At 40.2% G+C, this 10124-nt stretch overlaps 1 protein-coding gene across 1 annotated transcript; it reads left to right on the top strand.

Annotated features, from left to right (window-relative positions):
* Positions 1–692: 692 nt before the first annotated feature.
* On the top strand, positions 693–10113 carry klhl17 (kelch-like family member 17). Its single transcript, XM_079239614.1, has 12 exons — positions 693–802; positions 2326–2590; positions 3221–3342; positions 3452–3673; positions 6620–6736; positions 6879–7092; positions 7235–7379; positions 7589–7756; positions 7937–8025; positions 8178–8251; positions 8396–8577; positions 9208–10113. Exons 2-12 carry the CDS (start codon positions 2377–2379, stop codon positions 9434–9436), a joined length of 1776 nt encoding a protein of 591 aa, XP_079095740.1. The 5' UTR covers positions 693–802; positions 2326–2376; the 3' UTR covers positions 9437–10113.
* The last annotated feature ends 11 nt before the right edge of the window (positions 10114–10124 follow it).

Below are 10124 nucleotides of genomic sequence, written 5' to 3'. Positions count from 1 at the left end.
ACTGTTGTCATACCAACACCGACGGCGGCTGCGGGTGAGGATGTGCTGCGTTTAATTTTCCTGCCAGCTTTTTGTCACTGTATTAGCTTAGCCAGCTAGCACACACGGTGGCAAATTTGTACTTAAACAACTGAAGGATTGAGTTTAATGTTTTTAACTGATATGAAAATAATTAAGGGACCATTTACACTTATCTATCGCTTAAATGGGGTAAAACATAAGGCGATGTTCACGAGTTGGTGGCTGTGTGTTTGATTTACCACCCGCTCCCATCTAAAATGTGGTGCATGTTTAGTTTGGCCAATTACAGAGCTTGTACGTTAGACACCGCCTTTCGCGAGAGTGCAGAAATTTTTTATCGAACGCACTTCCGCATTTGCCTAAACAAAAGGTGTCCTTTAAGGCCGTTTGTGTAACATAAACTGATACACGAAGAGTCGTTGTAATTGGTTTGAAAAATGCTCATATAGATATACTTCCCATTTGCTGATATGTATTTTCATATTCCCACGACAGTAATTTTGAACGCAGTGGATAGCGGAAACCTTTCCACCTACGACCTGCTACAGAAAGCGCCACCTTAACAAACCAACGTCCGCTTTCATGCAGATCTTTTTTCATTGACGTCAGTGCATACGGCACAAAACAGAGGCTTTCTTCACATTTCCTATGCTTGCATTCAGAATGTGGACACATAAACAGACGATGTACCAGTTTTAAAAAATCTGACTGCGACAGCTTGATTTGCTTTGCATCACTTCGAGGAGGACACCGTCCAAGGATAACTGTAACACAGCCAGCGGTAAAGACGGTTTTTATTGCTGCTGCTGCAGCAGCAGCTGCTGATAGCTGCTGTTATTTAAAAAAAAGAAAGAAGGTGGAGTGGGGTTTGGGGTTTTATTAAATCACTCAAGGAGTCTGCTGTATGGTTAAAATGACCTACTCAAAAAACGTGTTTCATTGAAGATTGTTCAGAAACTGTCAAGCAGCAGCCACCGAGCCTGTGAGAGGATGCTGGGTCTGAGCCCCGGACAGGAAAGATGAGACAGTGCTTCACTCTGTTGTGGTAGTTGTTGTCAGCCTCATGTATGCATGTTTCAGTTTGTATTATTGTCTCATTTTATTCCCGACGGAGACTGTTCACTGATAGATGACGGCCGATGTGTGTGTTTTATTTAGATCCATTGTGTTGTGGAAAATGGGACCTCGAGCTACTCGGCAGGCAGCTGTGATGATATTTGAGATGGTGGGCAGTAGGACAGTGGAAAGTCTGTATTTGAAAAAGCCACAAAAAAGATGCTCAGATACTTGGTTATTTGATTAAGATAAATAGTATGTGATATATAAGGAGAATGATTTTTTAGCAATGTGTTGCACATCTTGGACTTCAGACCTATCAATATTTCCTCTTAGTGAGATTGTTGGAGTTGGATATTTGTTCGGATTTTTTAAGGCTTTTGTCATTTTTACACTTTAAAATAACTGAAAAATATTAATAACATGATTTTTTTTTCAATACTAGGATGATTTACTCTCTCAAATGGTATAAGAGGTTCTGTGTGTGTGGTTGCTCAAAATATGTCACTATGTGTTTGTGTGGTCTGTTGTTTAGTATGTTAAATTTTCTAACTTCTACTTTTGTGTGTATGGCATGAGACTATGATGAAATGGGGCTAGAAGATGCACCAAATGGGGGTTGTGTCTATTTTTTTTCCCCCCACTGTCTGTGATAGGCAGTGCCTGTTGTCAAGATGAAATTCTTTGTAATAAAGGCTTTATTACACAGACTTAGACTGGAGGTAGATGAGTTTTAACTGTGGCACAGCTCTTTTGATTTTGTTTTTCTGGGTAAATTGACTTCATTCATTGCTTTCAACCTGAATCTTAAACATTCATTACAAAACTGAGAATGCAGTAAAGAATTCCCACAATAATGGGAAACGTTACCTGAGTAACTGCTTTTTCAAAAACAAGTAAAATTGAATGAATAATTAACTTAGATTGATTTTAAATGCAGGTTAAGGAATAGAGCCTTATGACTCTTTGTAACTGTCAAAGCAAGATCTAATCAGACTTGACACCAAGTGTCAAATAATCAGGCCAGTCACGCTACTGTGTTTTGCAGTCTTACTTGGATTTCTGTCATACTTGTAGGATCAACTGTGATAGCTGACGGGATAGTTTTCTATAATTGTAACAATAGGTGCAGTGATGACTTAGGAAACCTGTCAAAACTCTTGTGTCAAATTAGATAAAGTACTCATGAGAAAAGACTATTTTGATGGGCTGAAGAAATTGGCACTGACATTTTTCTTCATCGTTCAGGTGCTCAGAGAGCGGCCCAGGCACAAGCCCACGACTGCAACATCAGGCATCATGATGGAGGGGGGTATGCAGCTGATCAACCGCGATGGCCACAGCATTTCGCACAACTCAAAGCGACACTACCACGATTCTTTCGTGTCTATGAACAGGATGCGACAGCGTGGCCTGCTATGTGACATTGTGCTTCATGTCTCTAACAAAGAAATTAAGGCACACAAAGTGGTGCTGGCATCCTGCAGCCCCTACTTCCATGCTATGTTTACCAGTAAGTTGTCTGATATAATGCTACACCTCATATCTGTTCTTGCCTTTTTTTTTTTTATCAGTTAGCACATGGTTTATATAACCTGATATCATGCTGCAAAATGTTCTGGTTTGTTGCTGGCATTTAGTAACTCAAGAACTTAGTTAATGCGTTTAATATCATCACTTCCTTCCCGTTGTTCCTGTATGAGGTACAGGTGGTCAGAAGAGCTGTGAGAATCTCTGATTTCCTCTTTAAGCAAGTGTTTGTGATCATACAGTGCATGTTTAGACTCAGTCACTAATTTACCCAGACCTTAGTTTTAACAGAAAAGCTCTGCAGATGTGTTTGTCTAGTAAGGAGATTAAACATTTGATGATTGCAGAACCTTCTGGCATACATATGCAGGTACAAAGATGGAGAAAGATAAGATTCAGGAATGTTAAACCTTTAAACCTCCCTCATTTAGAACAACCCATTAAATAGATGGCAACAAATGAGTTGTTCTGACATTTAGCAGCAGCGCTGTATACATTAGCAGATGCCATATGAAGGCATGATTGAATAGGGAGGAGACCTTATCAGCTAACATTGTAGTTGCTGCAATTTGCAGGAAAAATGCAACTGTTTTCTGTCTGTGTGATCATACAGATGAAATGTCTGAAAGTCGACAGACCCATGTGACCCTTCATGACATCGATCCTCAGGCTTTGGAGCAGTTGGTCCAGTATGCTTACACTGCAGAGATTGTTGTAGGTGAAGGCAACGTACAGGTAGATTGAAACCTTTCAGATATGCAGACTTATATTTTGATCTATATTTTCAGCAAAGCACAAACATGCGTCTCTATTAATTTCTTCCCCTTAATTGCATTCTTCCTAGACATTGCTCCCAGCTGCAAGCCTGCTGCAGCTCAATGGGGTGAGGGATGCCTGCTGCAAGTTCCTCCTTAGCCAGCTGGACCCCTCCAATTGCCTGGGCATCCGAGGCTTTGCTGACACACACTCCTGCAGTGACCTGCTCAAATCAGCACACAAATACGTGCTGCAGCATTTTGTAGAAGTCTCCAAGACAGAGGAGTTTATGCTCCTGCCATTGAAACAGGTAGGGTTATGCTTGCTCTGTCTGCTGCTGTGGACTCTGTGAAGGAAATTGTGACTTTTTCATGGTGGGACATAAACATTTGCTGGTTGATCTGTTTACATGAAAAAGCCATCCATGTCTGGCTGTTGCTGGGTCATTTGCTTAAAATGACCCCAGCAGTGTTGTTATATTCAGTTACCATGGTGAGCAGGGTGTGTACAAGGTACTGCCTAGTAGATGCTCTGAGCTGGTCCCAGACAGCTGCTTGGAGCCATGTTTCTTTTAAACATCATTAATTATGAATCCACAACAGACAGGTATGGACCCTGAGGATAATAACTTGAGGTTTTCTGCATTTCCAATGTGCTTTTTTTTTTTTTTTTTAATCAACTTTTACTCATCAATAAGATTGCAGCTTATTCTAGATTTGGAGCCATATTTATCAAACTGAGAATACCTCTTGAGAACACTGTTAAGATTTGACTTATGAGTGAAAAAAATCCTTGCTAAAAGTTATCTATTAAGTGTCTCACTCACACTTTCAGCAAAGTTTAGGATTGAATCTTAAGGGTCAGTTTCGGATGGGGGTTACAACAATACTAGGTGCAGTAAACAGAATTTTAGGTAACTTTACTTCCAAGTCCATTATATTGACCAGTCCCTGCATTTACTAAAAAATATTGAAATATCTTAAAGGGTCAGTGAATTATTAAAAGTACAATGGAAGTGTATATTTTGGAATTGATCAACAAAATTACACAAAAAATTGGCAATGTGCAAAAACCGCTTGTGATCTTAATATATGTGGCATCAATTTCACCAACTACTCCAGGGAATCCAGAAATTTCCAGTAGTTTGCTTCTGTTGAATTACCTGGGATGTAGTTGGGAAGTTAGTGAAATGCATTAGAACTTGAGGAGCAGTAAGAGCTGTTATTGTTTCCAATAACATTGTTCCTTATTGTTGGTTGTGATGGTCCTTGTTCAAATGATACTTTTTAATCAGCTGCATCTCATCAAACAAAGCTAAAACATTCTGCTCCTTAACTCGGTGCTATTCTCTACAGGCCACCCCTAACCACTTTGGACACCTGGAGGTCTCTTTAAATATTTAGACGAGTAGGAGTGATTCTTTTACTTGAGAAAAGTTGATAAATAGCTTTTATTTGTAAGTTCCAGAATAGGCATAAATTCCACAAATTCTCAGTACTCGTGGTGAAAATGGCATTCTTAAGACACTTGATAAATACAGCTACCAAAGTCCAGTCAAAACCAATACATAGGAGGCAATGGTTATCAGAAATTGTAGTCCATCAGATTATGCAGAATAGTCGGTGTCTCTCCTTTATGTTGGGATAATGTGGTTTTCTTGGGTAATGTTTTGTAAAAAGCTCACTACAGCCCCCTCTGATTATAAACATGCTCCTTAAGGCAACGTGTAGCAGTCATTGCTTCGTTTAGTAGTTTTTGTTTTGTTTTTCTAAACAGCAAAATAGTGTAATTCAGTGTATCGGTTAATATGGGTGTGAATATTTTTGGTGAGCAGAGTAGCTGTTTTTCTCTTTTAGCTTTTTTCAGTTCCATATGTTTTCATAGAAACCATCATTGTTTGTTTTGATTACAATGCAGTGCAAAAACTGGCCTTAAAATCAAGACCAGACGATGCAGCAAAGATTAATTCAATTTACCTGATTACAGGGGCCCTAAAACTACAATCAAAACAAAACATTTTTTTTATTGCAAATGCAGGTTTTAAAATGATTGAATAATAATAGCTTTTGCAGTCTGCACCCTGAAAGCTTCTGAACTTCTGAGTGTGTGGGCACAGTCCATTAAAACAGTGAAAGTCAAGCAGAATTAAGGTAGATTAAAAAATAGACCTTTTTTTTTATTCCATTCTTCTCTCCTTGCTTTTGCTTTCTGCCCCGCTCTGTCTGCAGATGATCTGTGCCTGGCATAAATCTGCACCACGGCTGGATTTATGTACTGGCTGCTCCAAAGGACTGAGCTCACTGAGTTGTGATATATGCCCCATATTTCATTCCATCTTCTGTGAGGGAAGGGGAAAAGCGTGACACGATTGTGACTAGTCAGCTTGGTTGATGTTTCATTTAGTAACACAAGACATTTTGAAGCATGATGGATGCATCCTGATTACTCTTTTTGCTGACACATTAAGCATCTTAATGTAGTCATAGCGCTTGTCATTCATTATTCTCTCATTCCTTCTGCCATCATACAGTAAATCAGACAGTTTTTCAGATTTACTACATATAAATGCAGACTTTGATGCAGTATCTGCATGCAGACCGAGAATCAAGTTCACTGTGGGGCAAGAGCACTATGTATTTGTGTGACTGTGGATTGACAGAGGCTGTGTTCCTCAGAGACTTCAAAGTGTTTCCCTGATCTGCCCAAGCAAGACGGCAGCAATAGCAGCTCTCTGCTCTGTTCCCATCCAGCCACACCAGCTTGGAGTTTATCTGGGAACACGGCCAGCCAGCCACTCAGACTGCAGCATACATTGTGGCACACATATATGCATGAACAAGTAGTGGTAGCTAAAAATATATCTCAGCACAGCTACACAAAAAAATGGCGTAATGTAACACACAAGCGTTTATGTGTGTGCATGGCTCACTTTGAATTGATTTTATGATTGTCTTATTTTTTAGTTGGCAAATTGAGAAAAGTAAGGGTGAAGAAGAAGTAACTGCTCAGCCAACATTGGATGCAAAATACAGGAAGTGATGCTGTCTCTGCTTAATGCAGTTTACTTCCTGTGTGTTGACATGTTTGCTTGCAAAGATTTCACTGTGGGATGTGTGGTTATCATTATCAACAGCAATTTCTCTGAAAATATTTTATTTTAATTTTCACAGCTGAATTAAATTCAGCAACATTAAATTTGAGAGTTTTTCTTTTAAGTTGCTGTATAACCCAGTCCTGTTGTGTTCTGCCCATTCAGGTCCTAGATTTGATCTCCAGTGACAACCTGAATGTCCCTTCTGAAGAGGAGGTGTACCGGGCCGTGCTAAGCTGGGTGAAACATGATATAGATGGACGTAGGCAACATGTACCCTGGGTAAGTCTAATCTCACTTGAACGAGGAGCCTCAACACATTGTCTGTTTTCCTTGTTTGGGCTGTGTTAAACACTTTGAATTGAAATTTTTTCTATTCCCTTCCACTCCGACTCACCACCTGCCCACATACATCCTCCTACAGCTGATGAAGTGTGTCCGCCTGCCACTGTTGAGGCGAGACTTTCTGATGAGCAATGTTGATACAGAGCTGCTGGTGCGACACCACTCGGAGTGCAAGGATCTGCTGATAGAGGCTCTAAAGTACCACCTGATGCCTGAGCAGAGGGGAGTCCTCAGCAACAGCCGGACACGCCCACGTCGCTGTGAGGGCGCGAGCCCAGTGCTCTTTGCCGTTGGTCAGTGTGCTCCTGAAGGTACCCATTAGGGTACACTTATATCACATATCATCCCATCTTCTTTATCCTCATATCTATGATGTAATGTGAAAAGATGAGATGTATCTGGAGCATTATGTTAACAAGGTGTTTTTCATTCCAGGTGGTGGCAGCCTGTTTGCCATCCATGGAGACTGTGAGGCATATGACACCAGGACAGATCGCTGGCACATGGTGGCATCCATGTCCACAAGGCGAGCACGGGTGGGTGTGGCAGCCATTGGAAACAGACTCTATGCTGTTGGAGGGTGAGTTTATAAGTGAAGAGTTCATTCTTACTAAAAGACACTAAAATGATAGACCTAAGGAAAGTTTTGAACCCTGATTGCACTGGATTTCTCATGTTCTCATGTTTGAATCATTGCTTTAGCAACACATATAGTATCTACTTAGAGAAGATTCAAGTCCCCATACTGCTATTCAGTTCAACCTTTTTTATATTCACATTTCTATTAAGGTATGATGGGACCTCAGACCTTGCAACTGTGGAGTCCTACGATCCTATCACCAACTCCTGGCAACCGGAAGTTTCCATGGGAACAAGACGGAGTTGTTTGGGTGTAGCTGTTCTGCATGGCTTGTTATATGCTGCTGGAGGTTATGATGGTGCTTCCTGTCTTAACAGGTAAAAAGAGACTTGCATTTTTAATAATGTATACCAAAAATTGTTAGAATCCATCTTAATCTAAATTAGATACATAAAAAACAAGTGGTCTCCTCCTAGGACATGCAGGCGTCTCTGCTGTAAACAGCGTTCATACACAGCGTTGCAGAGTCATAATAGAAATCTTTTTCTCTGTTGCAGTGCGGAGCGTTATGACCCACTGACCAGTACATGGACCTCAATTGCTGCCATGAGCACCCGAAGGCGATATGTTCGGGTAGCAACTCTAGGTAGGAATTTCTCTGGAAAAATATTAAGATGCTGATGTACTATTTTTTTTTTTTAGATTTCACATAATGTTAGAAATCAATAAGGAGTTACCATCCTGGTATGCAACTGTTTACATTTACTTAATGTGTGTTTGCTGCCTTTCCTTCTGCAGATGGCAGCTTGTATGCAGTGGGAGGTTATGATAGTTCTTCACATCTTGCAACAGTGGAGAAATATGACCCTCAGGTAAACTTCTGTTTAATTTATCATGAAAATAATTCATTTCTTGTCAGGCTAAAGCCTAGTTAATGTTTTAGGCAGAAATATACACCACAGCTGTTGCTACAGCATAAACATGTCACCAATGAGTCTCTTGATTTGATAAAACAGAGTAACACGTGGACAGCCATTGCCAACATGCTGAGTAGGCGCAGCAGTGCCGGTGTGGCTGTGCTGGATGGGATGCTGTATGTCGCAGGAGGAAATGATGGTACCAGCTGCCTGAACTCAGTGGAACGGTTCAATCCTAAGACCAACACCTGGGAAGGAGTCGCTCCTATGAACATACGCAGGTCAGCCAGAATGCGTATGAATATACACACAGCTAGCAAACTAATGTCCAGGACTTTCAAAACAGTTTCTGTGCAGCATGTGCAGAAAAGAAGTCAAGCCTACCTATTGTGAACAATTTTTGCAACATGCATTTAGAACCACCACAGCAAGTATGGAAGCTGCTTGTAGCCAATTAAATTCCTGCTTTTATAATTACAAGAGGTTTTTATTTATTTTTTTAAAGCTCAAGCACACAATAATATATGATTACACTCATATTAATATCTTTTCTGGACTAAACAATTCATTCTCTTGCTTTTTAGTGTGTGTGTGTGTGTGTGTGTGTGTGTGTGTGTGTGTGTGTGTGTGTGTGTGTGTGTGTGTGTGTGTGTGTGTGTGTGTGTGTGTATATATATGTGTATATATATATATATATATATATATATATATATATATACACACACACATAAATAATAAGAATATTATAAAATTATAGGAAAGAAACCATAAAAGTTTGTTTTTCTTCCATTTCAACTATACTGTATATGTGCTAAGCTACAATGAACAGACAGGATATTGATGCTACACGAGATTAAATAATCTCCAATACAGTAAATTTGAGTAATAGTTTGTTCTTTTGTGCAATGTAGGAGCACCCATGATCTGGTGGCTATGGATGGCTGGTTATATGCAGTGGGAGGTAATGATGGCAGCTCCAGTCTCAACTCCATTGAGAAGTATAACCCCCGCAGCAACAAATGGGTAGCTGCCTCTTGCATGTTCACACGGCGGAGCAGCGTAGGCGTGGCAGTGCTTGAGCTTCTGAACTTCCCACCACCTTCCTCACCCACTCTCTCAGTTTCTTCCACCAGCCTTTGACACGGGGTCACCGTTTGGCTGACCTCAGCCTCTGCTGCTACAGCCCAGACCGGTTCTGGGAAACGACGCAACTGCTCAGTCTGAGACCTAGAAGAGGAGCAGGGACTGTTGGGTTACACAGGTAAATGTATGGAGGGGAGGGAAATAGAAAAACTGTGATTGTGGGCCCCATCTTGATATAGTGCACTCCAGAATTAGTTGTAGGTTAGCCAGCTTTAGTTTTAAAGTCACCACATTTGTTTAGTAGGTAACATTTTAGAAAGCATAATTGTAAAAATATTCTATGGTGCAGTGAAATTGAGCTTCTTAAAGCAAACACTTTCAATTTTAGCTTAACAAGAAATTGAATTCTACCCATAATTTGACATTTTCTATAATTTTCTGGCTGCTATTTACAATGTTTTTGCTAATTCTGAACTGCACTGTATCTGGTTTAGATGTCCAAGGGTCCACTGGAAAGCTCCACCATACATATACTCCATAAAGTCCAACTTTCCTCAAGATACATTTCACAATAAAAGATGTGTGAATTTATGTCATACATCATAATGTGTATGACACACTTACTGTGAAACACAGAGTGTCAAACATGTAATACTGTTGTGTGTTGTAGGTGTTTTTGGTTAGATATTGTCCTCTGCAAGGCTTTTCTTTGATGTTTAGAAGGTTTTGCAATATTGTGGGAAAA

The sequence above is a fragment of the Telmatherina bonti genome, assembly GCF_933228915.1.
Source record: "Telmatherina bonti genome assembly, chromosome: 4".
In the NCBI taxonomy this organism is placed as follows: Eukaryota; Metazoa; Chordata; class Actinopteri; order Atheriniformes; family Telmatherinidae; genus Telmatherina; species Telmatherina bonti.
The sequence above is the reverse complement of the archived record's forward strand: the minus strand, read 5'-3'. Positions and strand labels throughout refer to the sequence as shown.

Coding starts and splice junctions, on each gene's coding strand:
- klhl17 (XM_079239614.1), top strand. CDS start 2,377: ATGATGGAGGGGGGTATGCAGCTGATCAACCGCGATGGCCACAGCATT. Junction 2,591..3,220: donor CTTCCATGCTATGTTTACCA/GTAAGTTGTCTG, acceptor GTGATCATACAG/ATGAAATGTCTGAAAGTCGA. Junction 7,093..7,234: donor CCCAGTGCTCTTTGCCGTTG/GTCAGTGTGCTC, acceptor TTTTCATTCCAG/GTGGTGGCAGCCTGTTTGCC.